This window comes from Puma concolor, chromosome B2 (genome assembly GCF_028749965.1).
Source record: "Puma concolor isolate L17-30 chromosome B2, mPumCon1.1.hap2, whole genome shotgun sequence".
NCBI classification, from domain to species: Eukaryota; Metazoa; Chordata; class Mammalia; order Carnivora; family Felidae; genus Puma; species Puma concolor.
In genome coordinates, this window is record NC_141671.1 from 41,631,149 (window position 1) to 41,652,269 (window position 21,121).

The 21,121-nt window shown below is 36.6% G+C and overlaps 1 protein-coding gene and 1 long non-coding RNA gene across 7 annotated transcripts in view; one reads left to right on the top strand and one right to left on the bottom strand.

Annotated features, from left to right (window-relative positions):
* LOC147580952 (uncharacterized) overlaps positions 1-21,121 on the bottom strand; it is a 324,096-nt gene that overhangs the window by 113,024 nt on the left and 189,951 nt on the right. The gene's annotated exons all lie outside the window — the stretch shown is intronic.
* Positions 1-21,121, top strand: part of UBR2 (ubiquitin protein ligase E3 component n-recognin 2) — a 125,058-nt gene that overhangs the window by 24,298 nt on the left and 79,639 nt on the right. For 4 of the 6 annotated variants that reach the window (XM_086706869.1, XM_086706871.1, XM_086706870.1 and 1 more), the window contains exons 3-4: positions 13,181-13,259; positions 15,129-15,242. The exons of 1 other annotated variant lie outside the window; for it this stretch is intronic. In XM_086706869.1, the coding sequence (XP_086562995.1) occupies positions 13,181-13,259; positions 15,129-15,242 (193 nt within the window). Of the gene's footprint in view, positions 1-13,180; positions 13,260-13,694; positions 13,829-15,128; positions 15,243-21,121 lie in introns of those variants that run through there. One more of the 6 variants, XM_086706872.1, reaches the window with a different exon arrangement.

The window sequence follows — 21,121 nt, forward strand, 5'->3', positions numbered from 1 at the left end:
AATATAATATTGTATAAATGTCAATTAGGACAACGTGATGGGTACTGCCATTCAGGTCTTCTATATGCTTATTTATTGATTTTTATTATGACTAGCTTTTTTTATCAGTTACTGAGAAAGGGGTATTAAAATATTCAGATGTGATTGTAGATTTATTTATTTCTTCTGTCCGTTTATGTTTCAGTTATCAACTCTTATTAGCCACACACAGATATTTATAATTGCTGTGACTTCCTGATTATTGATCCTTTTGTCATTATGAATTGTCAGTATCCTTTATCAATTCTGGTAATATTCCTTGTTCCAGGTCTATTTTATCAGATGTCAGTATAACCATTCCTACCTATCACAGCATATCCATTATACTTCTGGGGTTTTTTACTCTATTCTGTGGTTGCCCTAGAGTTTGCAGTATATATTTACAATCAGTCCAAGTTTACTTTGTCTGAGAAAGTTTTTCTTGCTCCTTCACTTTTGAAGAATAATTTTGCAGGTACAGAATTCTAGGTTGGTGAGGTTTTTCCTTCAATATTTTAAATATTCCACTCTACACTCTTCTTGCTTGCATGGTTTCTGAGGAGAAGTCCAGATATAATTCTTATCTTTGTTCCTCTATAGGTATGATGTTTTTCTTCTCTGGCTTCTTTATCTGTCATTTTCTGTAATCTGAGAATGATATGCCTAGGAATAGGGTTTTTTTTGGCATTTATCATACTTGATGTTCTCTGAATCTTGGCTTGGTATCTGACATTAATTTAGGGAAATTCTCAGTAATTATTGTTTCAGATGTTTTTTCTGTTCCTTTCTCTTTCTTCTCTTTCTCTTCTCTGGTATTCCTATTACACATACATTATATTTTTTGTAGGTGTCTCACATTTCATGGATAGTTCTGTTTTTCTTCCAGTCTTTTTTCTGTTTGCTTTTCAGATTGTTGAGATATTCTCAAGCTCAAGGATTCTTTGCTTAGCCATGTCCAGTCTACTAGTAAGCCCATCAAAGGCATACTTCATTCTGTTATAGTGTTTTAATCTCTAGCATTTCTTTTTGGTTTTCTCTTAAGATTTCAGGGGGCGCCTGGGTGGCTCATTCGGTTAAGTGTCTGACTTCAGCTCAGGTCATGATCTCACGGTTCGTGGGTTCAAGCCCTGCATCGGGCTCTGTGCTGACAGCTCAGAGCCTGGAGCCTGCTTTGGATTCTGTGTCTCCCTCTCTCTCTGCCCCTCCCCTGCTCATGCTTTGTCTCTCTCTTTCTCTCTCAAAAGTAAACATTAAAAAAAATAAATAAAGATAGATTTGGGGCACCTGGATGGCTCAATAGGTTAAGCATCTGACTCCAGCTTAGGTCATGATCTCACAGTTTGTGAGTCTGAGCTCCATGTTGGTCTCTGTGCTGACAGCTCAGAGCCTGGAGCCTGCTTTGAGTTCTGTGACTTCCTGTCTCTCTGACCTTATCCTGACCCTGCTCACACTGTCTCTGTTTCTCTGTCTGTGTCTCTCTGTCTCTCTTTCTCTCAAAAATAAATAAACATAGGGGCGCCTGGGTGGCGCAGTCGGTTAAGCGTCCGACTTCGGCCAGGTCACGATCTCGCGGTCCGTGAGTTCGAGCCCCGCGTCAGGCTCTGGGCTGATGGCTCAGAGTCTGGAGCCTGTTTCCGATTCTGTGTCTCCCTCTCTCTCTGCCCCTCCCCCGTTCATGCTCTGTCTCTCTCTGTCCCAAAAATAAATAAACGTTGAAAATAAATAAATAAATAAATAAATAAACATAAATAAAAGTTAAAAAAAAAAAAAAAGATTTCCAGCTCTGCTTACATTGCCCATCTGTTCTTGTATGCTGTCTGCTGTAGCCATTAGAGCCCATAACATATTAATCACAGTTGTTTTAAATTTCAGGTCGGATAATTCCAACATTTCTGACATATCTGACTCTGATTCTGATGCTTGCTCTGTCTCTTTAAACTGTATTTTTTGACTTTTAGTATGTTTTGATAGCCAGGCATATGATATACTAGGTAAAAGGAACTCCATAGGCCTTTAGTGATGTAGTAGTAAGGCATGGGGAAGGGCAAACATTATAGAGTCCTATGATTAGATATCAGTCTTCTAGTGAGCCTGTACCTCTGGACTCGGAACTTCAAATGTGCTTCTCAACACTGCCCCCATCCTCATCTGTCTTTCTGTGGGGCAGGATAGCTAGAGTGGGCTGGAATTGGATATTTCTCTTTCCCAGGCCCGTTAGACTCTGATAAAACCCTAGCAGGTTAGGCTGTGATTACAGTTTCTTCTGAGGGCAGACTATTATTATTTTTTAAGTTTATTTATTTATTTTTGAGTGGGAGGGGTACACAGAGAATGAGAGAGAGTGAGAAAGAGGATCTCAAGCAGGCATTGCACTTTCAGCGCAGAGCCCAGTGCAGAGTTTTTAAGAACAGAATGCCCTTGCATATTTCACAATGGTTCCTTTTTTTTTTTTTTAACCCCTGCTGGAAACAGGAGAGGATTTTTCTCTGATGTTCACTGTGAGAACTAGTAGAACTCCAGGAAATAAAACTCACCAAACGTGAGGCCCTGATGACTGGGTCACTCTCCAGTGCCCAGTGACTGAAGTTTTTAATCTCTCCGATGTTCACACTGAACTGAGCTTCCAGCAATTTGTCAGGTACAGTTCAGGTTTCCTACCTCACCAGTGGTACCTATAGAGGTTTGTGTTTGTTGGTTTCTGCTCTCACAAGTCAGTATTCTCTGTATTCATCTGTTGGTCTCTACAATTTTGGGGGTAGCAGTTTGTCCTGTGACCTCACTTCTTTTGTAAATCTAAGAATAGTTATTGATTTTTCAGTTTGTTTAGCTTTTTACTTATTAGGACAGTGTGGTAACCTCCAAACTTTGTACATGCTGGACTGGAAACTGGAAGTCTGCGTTCAATTTTAAGGATATTTTCCTGTACATAGAATTCTGGGTTGATAATTTTTTTTTCTTTTTCAACATTTTAAGGATGTTCCGTTGTCCTCTGACCTCTGTTGTTTCTGATAATGTCAGCTTTTTATTAGCATATCTATGGTGCTTTGTGTGAAATGTGCTGGTTTCCTCTAGCTGCCTTCGAGATTTTTACTTTTTTATTTTTCTTTTCTTTTGAGAGAGGGAGAGAGCACGAGCGAGGGAGGCAGAGAGAGAGAGAGAGAGAGAGAGAGAGAGAGAATCTTAAGTAGGCTCCACGCACAGTGAGAACCCAACACAGGGCTTGATCCCACAACAGTGAGATCATGACCTGCGCCAAAATCAAGAGTCAGATGCCTAACCAACTGAGCCACCCAGGCACCCCTGTCTTTGGATTTTAGCAGTGTGACTGTGATACGTCTAGCTGTGCATTCTTTGTTTTTGTCCTCATGGGGTTCCTTGAGTTTCTTGGAGCGTAAGTTGATGGCTTGAACCAAATTTGGGAAGTTTAGATTATTACTTTTTCAAATATATTTTCTGCATTTTTTTCCATTCCTGGGACTCCAGTTACACAGTAGTATAATTGAAGGACTAATTAGAACCACATAGTAGCGCATATGTATAACTTATAAATATATGTAAAGTTGCTGTGAATATATGTGTGTATTATGAATATATTTACATAGATAGTGCATAGTCTAAACATTTTAATGAGAGATGCATGACCCAAGAGAGTTTGGAGATGACTGCTTTCACTAAAGCCCTAAAATCTCAGGAATCTGTGTGTACTTCCACCAAACCAGTATACCTTTAATATGACAACAACTGATCCTTAACTGTACACATTTGTCTTTCTGTTAAAGATAGGCTCCTAGAGAACAAGGATCTGGCTTGACTTTTCTATATAATTATGTAAAAACATAAAGACATTGGCTCTCTAGTTGATTTTTAGGAATCCAAAAATGCTATGACAGGCAAAGTAAAACTGGAAGTCACCAAAAATAGGAGAAGCACTGGAGAAAAATATCCCAGCCAAAAGATAACGTATGTATGTTATGTATCATATTCATATGATACAAAAGAGAGCTGGAATAGCAGTTTTCATATCTGACAAATAGAATTTATGGTAGAAAGCATAAAAGACACAAAAAGGCAACCAAATTAAAAAATGGGCAAAGAATCTGAATAGCCATATCTCCAGATGTTCTTATTAGTTATTTTTGTACAACCTTGTGATACTACAAACTACTAAGTTGGACACTTTTTTTTCTTAAGCCATTGCATTGTTTTGTTTTGTTTTTTAACATAAGCCCTGCGGTCACCATGGGGCTTGAATTCATGACCCCAAGATCAAGAGTAACATGTTCTACTGACTAAGCCAACCAGGTGCCCTAAGTTGGACACTTTTGAAAAGATGAATTGTATGTGAATTACATCTCAATTTTTAAAAAGCAATCTGTATAGGGGTGCTTGGGTGGCTCAGTTGGTTAAGCGTCCGACTTCGGCTCAGGTCATGATCTCATGGTTCATGGGTTCGAGTTCTGCATCAGGTTCTGTGCTCACGGCTCAGAGCCTGGAGCCTGCTTCGGATTCTCTGTCTCCCTCGCTCTCTGCCCCTCCCCCACTCGCACCCTGTCTCTCTCTCAAAAATAAATAAAACATTAAAAAAAAAAATTAAAAAACAATCTCTGTATTTGGCCTTAAGGGAAACTTCAGTTAATTCCCAGCTCAGAGCTGTACAGATTGTTCTCCCACTATAGTTAAAATTAGAAACAGCAAAAGGGTAGGTTAAGTGTGTTTAGAAACTAACATTGCTAATGTTAAGTAAACAGATATCACTGAAATCACTAAGGAAATTTAGAAATGGAACTGAATGGTAAAAACATTGTGTGTTGAAATTTTTGGGACATAGCTAAAGGAGTATTTAGAAGGATATATATACCTTTAAATTATTTGCTAAGAAAAAATAAAAATTAAAGATAAGCAATACAGTGGAAACAAATGAAAATGAAAACACAACAATCCAAAATATTTGGGATGCAGCAAAAGTAGTTCTAAGAGGGAAGTTTATACCAACACAGGCCTACCTCAAGAAGCAAGAAAAATCTTAAATATACAACCGAACCTTACACCTAAAGGAGCTGGAAAATGAACAAAATTCAAACCCAAAGGAGGGAAATAATAAAGATTAGAGCAGAAATAAATGATATAGAAACAAAAAACCAAATAGAACAGATCAGTGAAACCAGGATGTGGTTCTTTGAAAAGATCAACAAAATTGATAAACCTCCAGCAAGATTTATTTAAGGAGAGAAGACCCAAATAACAAAGTCACTAGTAAAGGAAATAACAACCAACACCATAGAAATACAAACAGTTTTTACAGAATATTATGAAAACCTATATGCCAACAAATTGGACAACTTAGAAGAAATGGAGGGGTGCCTGGTTGGCTTAATTGGAAGAGCATGTGACCCTTGACCTTAGGGTTGTGAGTTCAAGCCCTATGTTCAAGCCCTAAGAAAAACAAAAATGGAGGCATCACAATTCCAGATTTCAAGTTGTATTACAAAGCGGTAGTAATTAAAACAGTATGGTACTGGCATAAATAGACACATAGAGCAATGGAACAGAATAGAAAACCCAGAAATAAACCCACAACTATATGGTCAGTTAATCCTCAACAAAGGAGGAATGAATATACAATGGGGAAAGACAGTCTCTTCAATGAATGGTGTTGGAAAAAAAGGATCACTTTTCTTTCATCATACACAGAAATAAATTCAAAATTTATTAAAGACCTAAATGTGAGATCTGAAACCAGAAAAATCCTTGAAGAAAGCACAGGCAGTAATCTCTCTGACATTGGCCATAGCAACATTTTTCTAGATATGTCTCCTGAGGCATGGGAAATAAAAGCAAAAATAAACAGTTGGGACTACATCAAAGTAAAAATTTTCTCTGCAATGAAAGAAACAATCAATAAAGCTAGAAGACAATCTTCTGAATGAGAGAAAATATTTGCAAATGACTTATCTGATAAAGGGTTAGTATCCAAAATATATAAAGAACTGATATACTGAATACCTAAAAAACAAATAATCCAGTTAAAAAATGGGCAAAGACACGAACAGTCATTTCTCCAAAGAAGATAGACCGATGGGGCCAATAGACACATGAAAAGATGCTCAACATCACTCATCATCAGGGAAATGTAAATTAAAATTGCAGTGAGATACCACCATAAACCTGTCAGAATGGCTAAAATCAAAACAAGAAACAACCAAGTATTAGGACATGGAGAGAAAGGAACCCTCATACACTGTTGGTGGGAATGCAGCCACTATGGAAAATGGTATTGAGGTTCCTCAAAAAATTAAAAATAATAGAACTAACCTGTGATCCAGTAATCATACCACTGGATATTTACCCCCAAAATACAAAAACACTAATTCAAAGGGATATATGCACCCTATTTTTATTGCAGCATTATTCACAATAGCCAAACTATGGAGGCCATCCAAGTGTCCACTGATAGATGAGCAGGTAAAGAAGATGTGGTATATGGGGTGCCTGAGTGGCTCAGTCAGTTAAGCATCCAACTTCGTCTCAGGTCATGGTCTCGCAGTTCGTGAGTTTGAGCCCCATGTCAGGTTCTGTGCTGACAGCTCAGAGGCTGGAGCCTACTTTGGATTCTGTGTCTCCCTCTCTTTCTGCCCCCTCCACCACTCGCACTTTGCTCCCCCCCCCTCAAAAATAAACATTTGGGGCGCCTGGGTGGCGCAGTCGGTTAAGCGTCCGACTTCAGCCAGGTCACGATCTCGCGGTCCGTGAGTTCGAGCCCCGCGTCAGGCTCTGGGCTGATGGCTCGGAGCTTGGAGCCTGTTTCCGATGCTGTATCTCCCTCTCTCTCTGCCCCTCCCCCGTTCATGCTCTGTTTCTCTCTGTCCCAAAAATAAAATAAAAAACGTTGAAAAAAAAATTTAAAAAAAAAAAATAAAAAAAAAATAAACATTTAAAAAAATTTTTTTAAAAGATGTGGTATATATTACACAATGGAATATTATTCAGCCATAAAACGGAATGAAATCTTGCCATTTGCAACAATATGGATAGAGCTAAAGAGTATAATGCTAAGTGAAATAAGTCAGTCAGAGAAAGACAAATACCATATGATCTCACTCATATGGAATTTAAGATACAAGCAAAGGAAGAAAATAGACAAACCGAGAAACAGACTTTTTTTTTTTTTTAAAGCTTATTTATTTTGAGCAAGAGATAGCAGGGGAGGGGCAGAGAGAGAGGGAGAAAGAATCCCAAGCAGGCTTCATGCTGTCAGCATGGAACCCAGCTCAGAGCTCGATCCCACAGACTGTGAGATCATGACTTGAGCCGAGACCATGAATCCAAGGCTCAACCAACTAAGCTACCCAGGTGCCCCAGAAACAGACTCTGAACTGTAGAGAACAAACTGATGGGTTACCAAAGGGTAAGTTGGTGGGGGATAGGGGAAATAGGTGATGGGAATTAAAGAGTACACTTATCATGATGAAAAAAAGAAAAATAAAATGATTTTTAAAAAGGCTGTACACACCTATCATTCCTGGCTCTGTCTGCTGAAAGGGCCTAGAAACAATGGAACTCCTGAAGCAGTGAGCACACTGATATAACTAAGTATTTGCATAAATAAATAAGTAAATAAATAAATGGGAGAGAAGGGATGTTTTCAGTAGTTTTTCCATACTGAAAATTCCAATTAATAAAATAGGAAGGAGGGAAATAGAAAGTCACCATTAGACAAATAACACAGCAGTAATTGTAGACAAGATCCATTGGTCGATGCCAAAACGAGTGGCTGAACGTTTGAGAAATAGACTATTTGCATAGTCTCAAAGTATCTCTCCCCAAATAGATTTAGTTGCAAAAGATACAATAGCAACTTTGTAGTGAAGAAATCTGACAGACACCACCTTAACAAAGTAAGCAACGTTAACGCCACCAGTACTAAGACCTATGGAATCAGCATCATGTGCCCCCTGTTTGATGTACTGAGAAGGGCAAAGCACCACTTCTGTGACATCGCTTCTGTGGTATTCTTGCCAGAAATGCATCACTCAATCTAATCGTGAAAACGTCAAACCCAAATTGTGCGACCTCTGCAAAATAACTGTGACAAGTATTCTTCAAAAGGTTATGGTCACAAAAATGGAGAAAAGACTGAGGAGCTGTTAGAACTTGGAGGAGACTAAGGAAACATGACGTCTAATGCAATGTGGGATCCTGTATTGTATCCTGAGAGAGAAAAAAGGATCATAGTGGGAAAACTGATGACTTTTGAATAAGGGCTGTAGTTCATAATACTGTGCCGATATTAATTTCTTTGTATTGTTAACCTTGGGGAAAATTTGGTAAGGATATAAAGGAACTCTGTACTATTTTTGCAACGTTATGAGTAAAATTATTTCAGAGACAAAAAACTAAAAATATACAGGGTAAACATTCAGCTCAGTAAGTTAGAAGAACAATTGAGTATACCCAAAGGAAAAAGAAGAGAAAAAGTTCGGAAAATAAAAGATGTACTGACTCTCGGGGCGCCTGGGTGGCGTCCGACTTCGGCTCAGGTCATGATCTCACAGTTGTGGGTTCGAGCCCTATGTCGGGGCTCTGTGCCGACAGCTCAGATCCTGGAGCCTGCTTCAGATTCTGTGTCTCCCTCTTTCTCTGCCCCTCCCCTGCTCACGCTCTGTCTCTCTCTGTCTCTCAGTAATAAATAAATGTTAAAAAAAATTTTTTTTAATTAAAAAAAGATGTACTGACTCTGGAATTGTTATGCCATTTTTCTTGCAAGACTGAATAAGAAAAAGAGAATGTAGTACATAAGATTCAAAATGAAAATTGAAAATCATACTGCGTTTCTTTTGATGATATCATATCTTGCCAAGCTAGGTCCTCTACATTGCTGTGATTGAAAGCAGATACTTCGTGGAACAGGCAATGAAGGTTGCAGTGTCCACAATTTGATTCTAGGAGTTGAAAAATTGTCTAGTACCCAATAGGTACTAAGTTGTTTGAGCCTATTTGATAAGCAGAACAATTACATGTTTCTTTTAGTCAAAGGGTACCCTAAAAAAAAAGAAATATAGAGACACTGAAGATGCCATGAACCAAGAAAGTTTGTTAACCTTTGAAATACGAGAATTATGAACAACTAAGTTCTTCAGAAATTTTAAAAACCTAGATGAAATGGATAAATTCATAGAAAAATGATAGGCAACTTGAATACAGTATGAGAAACATTAGAATGGTAATCAAATATCTTCCCTCCCACAAACCCCATACCTAGATGACTTTATAGGTAAGTTCTAACAATTTCAAAGGAAAATTCCTCTCTTACACAAGTTACTACAGAAAATGGAAAAAGAGTGAAAACTGCCTTAACTCTTCATGAGGCTAATATAATCTTGATTTCAATCCCTGATAAATTCAAGACATAAAACTGTTTTTTTTCATTAATGTAGCTGAAAGGATCCTGAATAAAATATCAGCTTGTCTGCATCTAAGAATATTCTAAAAGAGTGATGCATCGTAATCAAATGGTGTTTAGTTCAGGAATCCAGACAGTTCATCTTTAAAACAATTATTAATGTAATTCACCATTTTAATAGTTGAGAGAAGAAAAAAATGTTTTCCTGATTTGATTCTGTAAAGCATTTTATAAATTTCAGTAATTGTTTATGATATAAATTCTGAGCAAAGTATATATAAAACTATTGAATATTTGGGTTTTAGATTTTTAGAAACTTTATTATGGACATTTTCAAACATATTAAAAATAGAGTGAATGATGTTATAGATCTGACATGTACTCATTGCTCAGCTTCAGCAATCACCAATAATATGGCAACTCTTTTTATGCACACACATATACACACACACACTTTTTTTTCTTGCCCTGCCGGATTATTTTAAAGCAAATTCCAGACTGCTTGTCTTCTTATGAGTCCTCAGAATATAGCTTTTTTCTCTACAACCATTAACATCCTAAAAAATTAACACTAATTCCTTAACATTATCTAATATCTAGCCTGAGTGGAAATTGTCCTGATTGACTCATAAATGGGGATTCAGAGTTCACACCTTGCATTTGGCTGTTACTCCTCATTTTTTCTTTTAATCTATAATAGCTTCTCTCCCTCTTTTTTTTTTTTTTTCCTTTTCTTTTCTTTTCTTTTCCAGTTATGTCCCTAAGAAAATGGGTCATTTGTTCTGTGGAATTTTCCACATTCTGGATTTGTTTGTTGTGTCCCCATGGTGTTGCTTAACATGTTTCTTTATGCCCTGTATTTCCTCTGAACAGGTATTTAGGTGTAATTAAATTGTTATGTAGTATTGGAGGGGGGTATGAATACTAACTTCATGAATACTGATGTGTAACTTCTTAATTCTTCATGTCAGGAAGCACATTATGCTTGGTTTTTTTGTTTAAGATGATCAGTGGGTTTAGGTATGTTGCAGATGCAACCATTATAAAGGTCTTCGTTATCCTTTTTATCTAATGTTTTAGCAGTCACTGATGCTTGTCTAGATCATTATTTTTTATTAGGGGGTAGAAAAATATTCTAACTTAGTTTTTTGTTTGTTAGCTTGTCTTCTATAGAAGAAAAACAGTCCCTCCTCATTCCTTTGATTAGCTTGAAGTTTATATAGGAAAGGCAGATATATTCTTAATTTTTTTGTAGAAGGGCACTTTTTTTGTAAACCTACTGGGAACATAATACTAATGGATACCCTTTAGAGATGTTTTACTTTAATATTTAAAGTAAGGCAAAGATGCCTACTATTACTGCTGTTGTTTAATATATTACTGGAGGTTCTTGTCAACAGCATAAAAGAAGAAAAACAAAATGGTGTAAAGATTGTAAGGAAAGAGAAAATTGTCATTACATACAGGCTGTATACTCATTTACTCTGGGAGAAAACAAAACAGAATCAACAAACTATTAGAACTGCCTTGAGTTCATCAAGGATACTAAAAATCAATACTGTTTCTTTTCATCATCCTTAAGCAACTAGAAAATGAGTTTTTTTTTTTAAAGGAGATTGGAAGTTTATTGAATACACCACAAGGGAGCAGTGGGCAGGACAGCAAAGGAGAGACTGCCTAGAAAATGAGATTTTAAAAAAATACTTATTTAAAATAAAACCTAGAGAGTACCTAGATATTAGTCTAATCAAGAATATAAGGATTCATATGAATAAAACTTTACAACTTCAGTAAAAGACTTAAGAAAGAATCATGGATGTGATAATTTACTCTTATAATGATGTTCTTACTCTTGAAGCTTATCAATAAATTCTAAGTAATCTCTGTCAAAATTTTAGCTGGATATTTTTGAGGCACTCTATACACTTATCCTAAGTAATGTGTGGAAGAATAAAGAAGAGTTTGTGAATAGCTGAGCCAGCATTTTCGAAAGAGAATAAAAGGGAACTTATCCTGCCAGATATTAAGACCTACTACAAAGCCATAGTAATACAGTTTGGTATGGTGTAAGAACAAATAAATCACTGACACATATTAGAGAGCTTATAGACCAAAGGAGATGTGGGAGCTTTATAAAGATGACCCCATAACTAATAGGTAAAAGTTAAATCATTTAGTAGATGGTGTTGGAAAAAAATAGCTCGGTATATATTGAGAAATAAAACCTTATTCTACATGATATACAAAGGTACAGTTGTATTCCACCTAAATGTGGAAGATAAAACCAAAAGATGAATAGAAGAAAAAGAGGAATATTTTTGTGACTTGGGGTTGGTTGAGGAAAGAACTTCCTAAAACCTCACAGTATAAACCAATTGCATGTGTGTGTATGTGAATTTAATTGCATCAGAATAGGTAGTACTATTTAACAAAGGACCCCATAGGCAAAATTAATACACAAGTGACAAACAGGAGACAATATTTGCAATGTTTAATATTGCCAGGTGCCATTATCCTCTAGATTAGATTCTGCAAATAAGATAAAAGAAAGCAATCCCAGCAGAAAAATGGGCAAAGACAATTTATAGAAAAGGAAGCCCCAAAAGTAATAAGCATATAAAGAGTTGCTCAAAGATACTAGCGACCAGGGACATGCAGATTAAAACAATATGACATTATTTCAAATATGTTGACCTTGCACATATTAGAAAACCAGATAAAACCAAATGCTGATGAAGATGCAGGGCTATAAAAACCCTCATACACTGATGGGGGATATGTAGCCACTCTGGACTGTAGCATGGCACTCAGAATAAGAACTTAACATGAATTATGACCCAGAAATTCTGCTCTTGAGTTTATATGCCAAAGAACGTCGCAGACATATCTGTAAGAGAACATTTACACAATGTTTATTACAGCATTGTATAATAGAAAGGTATTGGAGGTTGTCCAGGTGTCCAGTGCAGGGAGAGTAGAGAGAGAAAATATTTTGGTTACGTGACATAGCATACTATGTAGCCATTGGAAACAGCAAATCAGATGTACACATACAAAATGAATGGATTATGTTACAGACGTGTAATCAGATGTACACATACAAAATGAATGGATTATGTTACAGACGTGTAAATGTAACGATGAGATACATAACACAATGAGAGTTAACATGCATTAAAAATACATGCGCTCAGGCAGCTTTTCCTGCCAACACGGGTCCTGTTCTGTGCTTTTAATAAAATCACCTTTTTGCACCAAAAAAAAAAAAAAAAAAAAAAATACATGCACTCAAATACATTTTGCAAAAACACATACAACTAAAAGGGCACACAATAAGCACGGTAGAATGGTTGCCTATCAGGATACAGGAACTAGGCTAAGGTGAAATTTAAAGATGTTCCTAACTCCCCATCTCATTTCATGGAAGTGTAGGGATTCTTTTGTGTAGGATATGATCTGTAAATGTGTCTAGCTGGCAGTATGATGAAAGCAAATGAAACGACTGAAATGAAATGGGAATTTGATAGCCCCAAATCTAGTGTGAGATCTACACATCTACATATCCAGAATGAGAAGCAGGTTCTTAAGCTGACTTCATTGCTCAAAGATCTCACAGATCTTTGAGAATAATATTTCCTTCTAACACCAAAGCACTTCCCTATTCTGGCTCTTCTAGGATGGATTCCAATTGAAATATTATGTTGTGATATATACAGTTATTTTATGACACTCTGATTTTTTTTTTTTTCTTTAACTTTACAGAGACTGTGCAGTTGATCCAACTTGTGTTTTATGCATGGAGTGCTTTTTGGGAAGTATTCACAGAGACCATCGATATAGGGTTAGTAATGCCCAGATAATAACCATACCCACTATTAAATTTTATATTAGATACCTTTTCTGTCTTTTTTAAATTCCAAGATTTAACACTGAAATGGGGGAGACTGGTTTAAGAAATGTGTTATTTTAACACCATTAAACATATGATAGCAGTGTAGAAATGAATTATGAACCCAGGCTTCCTGAATACATGGTTTAGGAAAGACAGCACAGATATCAGCTCCTGCATATTCTTTTCAGCTAGTTTGTTTTGCTATTTTCTTATGTTTATTATCTTCATAATTCTAGGTTTATGCAGAAGGTTATCAAAAATTAGAGGATAAAGATGAGAGGTAAAGTGGGAGGGAGGTTCTGAAGGGAAGGACATGGGAGAAAAGGAGTAAGGAAGTGTCAGGATTATACATTTAAGAAATGCTTTGTTGGTCATTGTCTACAGAAGATTTGTCATTTCTTAATATTAAAGAGGCATCTACTACATCGCGGAAGAGGGCCCAACTCCAGAACATAAGACCCACCTATTTTATTATTTTTCTACTGCTATAATGCAGTCAGTACTTTGCAAAAAGTCAGGTATGTTTGCTTTTAAATCAAGGATATGAACAAAGACAGTTTATGCTAAGCCTGTCCTAAGCCTGTCCTGGCTCCTCTACTAGAAATTGAAGGCAAAGCCGTGAGCATTCAAAAGTTAAAGACGTGTTAGTAGCTGGAACTTTTCACCCTCAAATGAAATAGTAGAGGGAATATTGCAATCTTATTATTAATTCAGGAGCCCTGTTGGCTCAGGACTTTTCCTCCTGTTTGTTTTTTTTCACTCTACCCGAGTATTGCTAATAATGAACTAAAACAGCTACAAAATTAAGACCCCTTGTGTCTTTGTATGTTTTTATTTTCAGAAGTCAGTAAGAGAATCCCAGTTTTCTTTAAGCTGTTCTATCTATATCTCGGGCAACCAGAAGAAGAATAAAAACTATAGGGTTATCATTTTCCAAATGGCTGCCTCCTCATGGTTTGTGGGTTTTTTGTGGGGTTTTTTTGTTTGTTTGCTTGTGTTTCGGCATATATCCCTGCAGCCCCTGGGAATAATTGTCACTTGTGGATTTACATTAATTATATTTTTATATATAACAGATACTTTCTTTGGACAGTATGTAATAGGGCTCATTCTGAAATTTGCAGCAAATACCCACTCCTAAAACTCTCTCATGCAGTATTTTTTTAAGGCAGAATTTCCTATAATTAATGAGTTGTATCTTGCTAGATTCCTTGACTCATTGCCATATCTTAGGGAAGTATGAATAATTCTTGAACCCTGCAGATGGTGAAAACCTTTTCTGACCAGACAATCCACTTTTACATTTCCTGAGCTGCTTTCCTTGTCCAAGAATGCTATTTAGAGGGTGTTAGAAAAGGAAAAACAAACTATTTCTGTAGTTTTTGTTGGTCACTTTCTCTTATCAGATGCAACAATCTTCTAGGGAAAAATAACCATAGTAATCTTTACAGCTCTTGAATCTGTTATATTACATTAGAGCACTGTAACCAGGTGACATTAATACCAACATTGTACCAAAGCCCAGCAGGAAAACCCTGATGTTTTTCCTAATTAAGGAAGTCATGTAGGTAGGCACATTTTACCTCTTTAAACTAGACTAGACACTACAAAGTAGCTTATTTCATTTCAGAATCACTTAATTTAGGCTTATTTAAGCTTTAAAACATCAAGAGGTTTGGCATTTTATTTCATTTTACTCCTCAAAAGAAATGAAACATTTTAGCGACGTTATTTCCTTAGCACTTGCTATTCTTATTTATAATCTGATAGCCCTCAGTAAATACTTATTGACAAGATACTTTACAATTTTTTTTCAAGATGACAACATCAGGAGGTGGAGGTTTCTGTGACTGTGGTGATACTGAAGCTTGGAAAGAGGGTCCTTACTGTCAAAAACATGAACTTAACACCTCTGAAATTGAGGAAGAAGAGGTAAAAACGTTTTCACAAAGTTGTTTTTAAGGAAATACTGTTTTAACCACAAGTTTGAAATATTTTCAGACATAGGAACTAGGTTATGAGAAATGAATAAGCAAAATAGTCCTGTCACTCTTACCAGTGACTAGACCTACTTTGAAAGGTCTTTACATTTTATGGATGTCATACCATTGCTATTAGTACTCACTTGTAATTCTGGAAGTTTAATTTAATTTGGACTTCTATTTGAGGTTTTGTTTTAAGTCCTCATTTATTATTGAAAGATTATTTTTCCTATGTGTATAGATTAATTTTGTTGTTTTTTGTATATTTGTGTTGTGACTAAGATTTTGTAGGCCAGGTACCCTTCTTTTCTGTAACTATACGTGGGAGCCAGTTCTAATCACCATCTGGCATATCAGTGTCATTGGATATGTGATGAGACCAAGTATAAATAGCAAAGTACAAATTACAGTCACTCCAGCTGTAAATATGTGCTTTTTAAAATTCTTGATTCTGCATTATTTTCTCTAAATGATATTTGTAATGATATAGTAGACTCTTACTAAATAAATACTTAAATCTCTGCTGCTATTTCTGACAGTTTGATGTTTGATTCAACACCCTCATTTCAGATTTTATTTTTAAATGATAGAGAAGTAGATACATTCAAAGTACTTATGCATAGTTAGCAGCTCTGCTACAGATTTGGGGCAAGTGAACATTAATAGTACTTCCTGGTCCTCATACCTTACAAGTCTCAAATATTTGACCTGCACTTTATGGTGCAGGACAGAGTCTTTTAGAGTGTGTTCCACTGTGCTTAGGACAGATTAAAATTTGTGTGAAATGATTGAGTGCTATGAAAAACATATATTTTGTGTTTCATTTGCCTTGTGTAAGTGGTGTAGGATTTGCAACAGACACCCAGTGATTAGAGTTTCAGATTTCTCCACTTCTATTGGAGGAGCTCCATTTTTATCTCTTTTATATATTGGATTGGATTTCCATTTGTAAAAATACAAGACAAATATTTGACAAAAAGAGCTGTAGTTTTAATTTAAAAAAATGAAGACTGGTATAAAACTATGGGAGAAGACATTTGCAAATCATATACAGTAGTCCCACCTTATCCATGGAGGGTGTGTTCCAAGACCCCCTGTTGATATCTGAAGTTGTGGATAGTACTGAACCCTATAGATACTAGTTTTTTTCTTATTCGTACATACCTATGATAAGGTTTAATTTATAAAGTCTAATTTTTTGTCAGTAAGAGACTGGTAATAACTAAAAATAGGACAATTATAACAGTATATCATAATAGAAGTTAGGTGAGTGAGCACTCACTCACTTGCTCTCATAATATTGTACTGTACCTACCTTTCTTGTGATGATGTGAGATGATAAAATGCCTACTTTGATGAGATGAAGTGAGGTGAAGGCCATAGGCATTGTGACATAAAGTTAGGCTACTGTTGACCTTCTGACTATGCCTCAGGAGAAAGAGTATCTGCTTCCAGTCTCCCAACTGACCTGGTGGTGACCGAAACCATGGATAAGGGGGGGACTTAATGTATCTGAGAAAGGTTTCGTATTCAGAGTATATATCTTACAACTCAACAACAGAACCACAAACAACACAAAAATGGGCAAAGGACTTGAATAGACATTTCTCCAAAGAAGATGTAATACACATGACCAACAAACATGTGAAAACATAGTCAGCATCATTAGTTATTAGGGAAATGCAAATTGAAACCACTTCACACCCACTAAGATGGCTATAATCAGAAAAAAAGGAATGTATGTGTTGGTGAAGATGTAGAAAAAGTGGAGCCCTGGTACATGCCTAAAGGGGATGCAAAATAATTCAGAGCCGTGGAACAGTTTGACTATTCCTCCAAAGATTAAACATAGAATTGCCATATGAGCCTGTAATTTCACTGTTAGGTATATACCCAAAAGCACTGGAAGCAGGTGTTCAAATGAGTATCAACTATAATGTCTATCCGTAGATGAATGGATAGACAAATTGTGGTGTACAGATAACGTACTATTACTCAGACATAGAAAGGAATGAAATACTGATACCTGGTACAACTTGGATGAACCTCCAAAACATTATTCTAAGTGAAGGAAGCCAGATGCAAAAGAACACATATTGTCTGATTCCATTTATATAAAATACCCAAAATAGGTAAACTTGTAGACAAAGCACACACTGGTGGTTGCCAAGGGCTGGGGAAGGGGAGAATGGCAAAAACTGCTTAATGGGTAGGGCGTTTTACTTTGAAGTAATAGAAATGTTTTGGAACTATAGAAAGGTGGTAGTGGTACAACATTATGAATGTACTAAATACCACCAATTAGTTTACTTTAAAATGGCTAGGTTTCTGTTCGGTGAATTTCACCTCAATAAATTACTTAGAAAAATCTTAGGACTTTTGTTACCTTTTAATCTTTGTTTTAGATAGACTGAAAATAATTTTTGAATAAAATTTGCTTGCAGTTACTCTGTTGACTTTATCCTCATACATCAGTTGGGTAGCTATCAAATATTGACGACTTGAGTTAATTTCCCGTTAGGAAGATGTTAGCAAGCTTGCCTGCCTGGCTGAAGTTATATGGTTCTGCCTGGAGAATCTATACTGCAGCAACTTGACAGAGAATAAACCTCCACACTCTGCCATTTAATTCCAATTTAAGAATTCAGTTAAGAGAAATGAAGTCCTTAAGGATAAGACTGTAAGAGAAGCTGTTTTTAAAATAGCATTTTGTTTAGCATTCCTGGTCCCCACTCAGTAAATTTATACATATATCTAGGGTTTTTTTTATCTTTTATGCTTAAAATGGAAGAAAGCTATAAAATATTTGCAATGTACTTTTTTAGTCTGTCATAGAATTGTTTTTATTGAATGTAATTTTTTATTATACATTTAGCCTACATCTTAAGAAAAAAGTTGGAAAAAATATACCTGTATATTATCAAGTATATACTTGATAATACACTTCTCTAGGGATAATGTTTAGCAGTTCCATGGATCTTCTCAACTCTTGGCATTTGGGATGGGACTTTTGTTGTTGTTATGTAGGCCAGGGATCAGCAAACTATGGCCCCATAGAGGCCCGTCACTGGCACCATCATAAACTAAGAATGGTTTTTATATTTTTAAATATTTGGAAAAAATCAATAGGATGGTGTCTGTGGCATGTGAAAATGGTAGGAAATTCAGATTTCGGTGTCTATAAACAAAACTGTACTGCAACACAGGTATGTTTAATTGTGCATTGTCTATAACTGCTTTTCCACTGCAACAGCAAAATTGAGCAGCTGTAACAAATACCCTGTAGTCTACAAAAACTAAAAGACTTAGTATCTGACTCTTCACAGGAAAAGTTTGCTGATCCCAGATACATGCTGTCAGAAGCATTGTGTTTACTCTACTTATTTCCCACTCACTAAATGGCAGTAGCATCTCCCATCACTGTGGCAACAGTAAATGCCCAGCCAGGTTTCCAATGGGCCCTTTGGGCATGGGGATAAGTAGGGAGTCTGGACTGTCTCTTTTGATCATCTTCATAGGAACTATAAGAAGTTTCTCTTCCGTCTCTGCATTAGGAAGTGTTATGTTTCTCTTGCTATGGGTCTGGTAACTGATTCCGTTTCCTTTTGTTGAGGCTTCTGGGAAACAGAGCCAAATGTTTGGAAACAGTGCCTGTGTATAGTAGCTATTTGGAATTTTATATGATCTGCCTTTACAGTAAACACATTATCACCTAATTTTCCTACCTTTATTCTGGTTTTGCCCACTTTGTACATCTATTTTTTTTAATACTGTCTCATTACACTGATGTACTCTTAAGTTGCTGTAAAACCTTTTTGGAATGAAATTTAATTCAGTAACAAATGCACTGAATGAACGACCTCGGTGAAGACTTTTTTTTACCTGAAATTTTCCCTTATCGATACTGCTCTCATCTCAAATGAATACAGATTTGTGATTATTAATAGCTAAAAATTATGCCAAGTACTATACTTTGTTTATCTCATTTAATTCTCAGAACAGTCCTGTTGGATAAGTACTGCTGTTACAGAGATTTTATAGCTGCAGAAGCTTGGGTTTTAGAGAGATTTAAAAACTTGCCCAAAGTCTTTTTTTTTTTTTTTTTAAGTTTATTTTGAGAGAGAGAGCACATGCAAGAATGCGAGAAGGGGAGGGGCAGAGAGAGAATCCCAAGCAGGCTCAGCTCTGTCAGTACAGAGCCCGATGTGGGGCTCGAACCCACGAACCATGAGATCATGACCTGAACTGAAATCAAGACTCAGACACTTAACCAACTGAACCACCCAGGTGCCACCCAGAGCGTCTTAATGGTAATTTGAACTCCAGTAATGGAACTCTTTAACAGTGTATTGCCCTGATTTTATTTTTTTCTCCAAATTTTTATTTAAATTCCAGTTAGTTAGCCAGTGGAATATTAGCTTCGGGTGTAGATTTTAGTGATTCATCACTTACATACAACACCCAGTGGTCATCATAGCAAGTGTCCTCCTTAATATTCATTACCTATTTACCCCATCCCTCACCTACCTCTTCTCTAGTAACCATCAGTTTGTTCTCTATGGTTAAGAGTCTGTTTCTTGGTGGGGCACCTAGGTGGCTCAGTCAGTTGAGCATCTGACTCCGGTTTCAGCTCAGGTCATGATCTCATATTTTGTGAGTTCGAGCCCCACATTGGGCTCTAAGTTGACAGCACAGAGCCTGCTTGGGTTTCTCTCTCCCTGTCTCTCTGTCCCTTCCCCACTTGTGCTGTCTCTGTCTCTCTCAAAATAAGTAAATAACTTAAAAAAAATTTTTTTTAAAGTCTGTTTCTTGGTTTGCCTGTCTTTATTCCTGCCCCCTGTTCATTTGTTTTGTTTCTTAAATTCTACATGTTAGTGAAATCGTATGATATTTGTCTTTGACTAACTTATTTCCATTAGCATAATACTCTCTAGCTCCATCCACATTGTTACAAATGGTAAGATTTCATTCTTTTTTATGGCTGAGTAATATTCCAGCGTGTGTGTGTGTGTGTGTGTGTGTGTGTGCGCGCGCGCGCGCGCGCGTGCACACATGCATACATATACATATACCACATTTTTTCCATTCACCAGTGGATAGACATTTGGGCTTCTATCATAATTTGGCTATTGTTGATGATGCTACATTGCACTGATTTTTAAAGTAATTTTTAGCAGTGGAATTTTTTTTAATAAAAGTCTAATTTAAAAATCTTAATAGGGGTGCCTGGGTGGCTCAGTCGGTTAAGCGGCCGACTTCGGCTCAGGTCATGATCTCACAGTCCATGAGTTTGAGCCCCGCATTGGGCTCTGTGCTGACAGCTCAGAGCCTGGAGCCTGTTTCAGATTCTGTGTCTCCCTCTCTCTGACCCTCCCCTGTTCATGCTCTGTCTCTGTCTCAAAAAAATAAATAAACGTTAAAAAAAAAAATTTAAAAATCTTAATAATAACAGATAAAAGTGGTATTATTTTTTTATTCCTGTATAATTAGCATACAGTGTTATATTAGCTTCAGGTGTGTAATATAGTGTTTCAACAATTCTACACATTACTCAGTGCTCCTCATGATTAAGTGTACTCTTAATCCCCTTCACCTATTTTCACATGTCCCCCCACCCACTTCCCCTCTGGTAACTAACAATTTGATTCCCTATATTTCAGAGTCCGTCTTTTGTTTGTCCTTGTTTCTTTGTTCAGTTGTTTCTTAAATTCCACATATGAGAGGCACCTGGGTGGCTCAGTCAGTTAAGTGGCTGACTCTTGGTTTCAGCTTAGGTCATGATCTCATGGTTTCTGAGTTCAAGCCCTGTATTGGCTCCATGCTGACAGC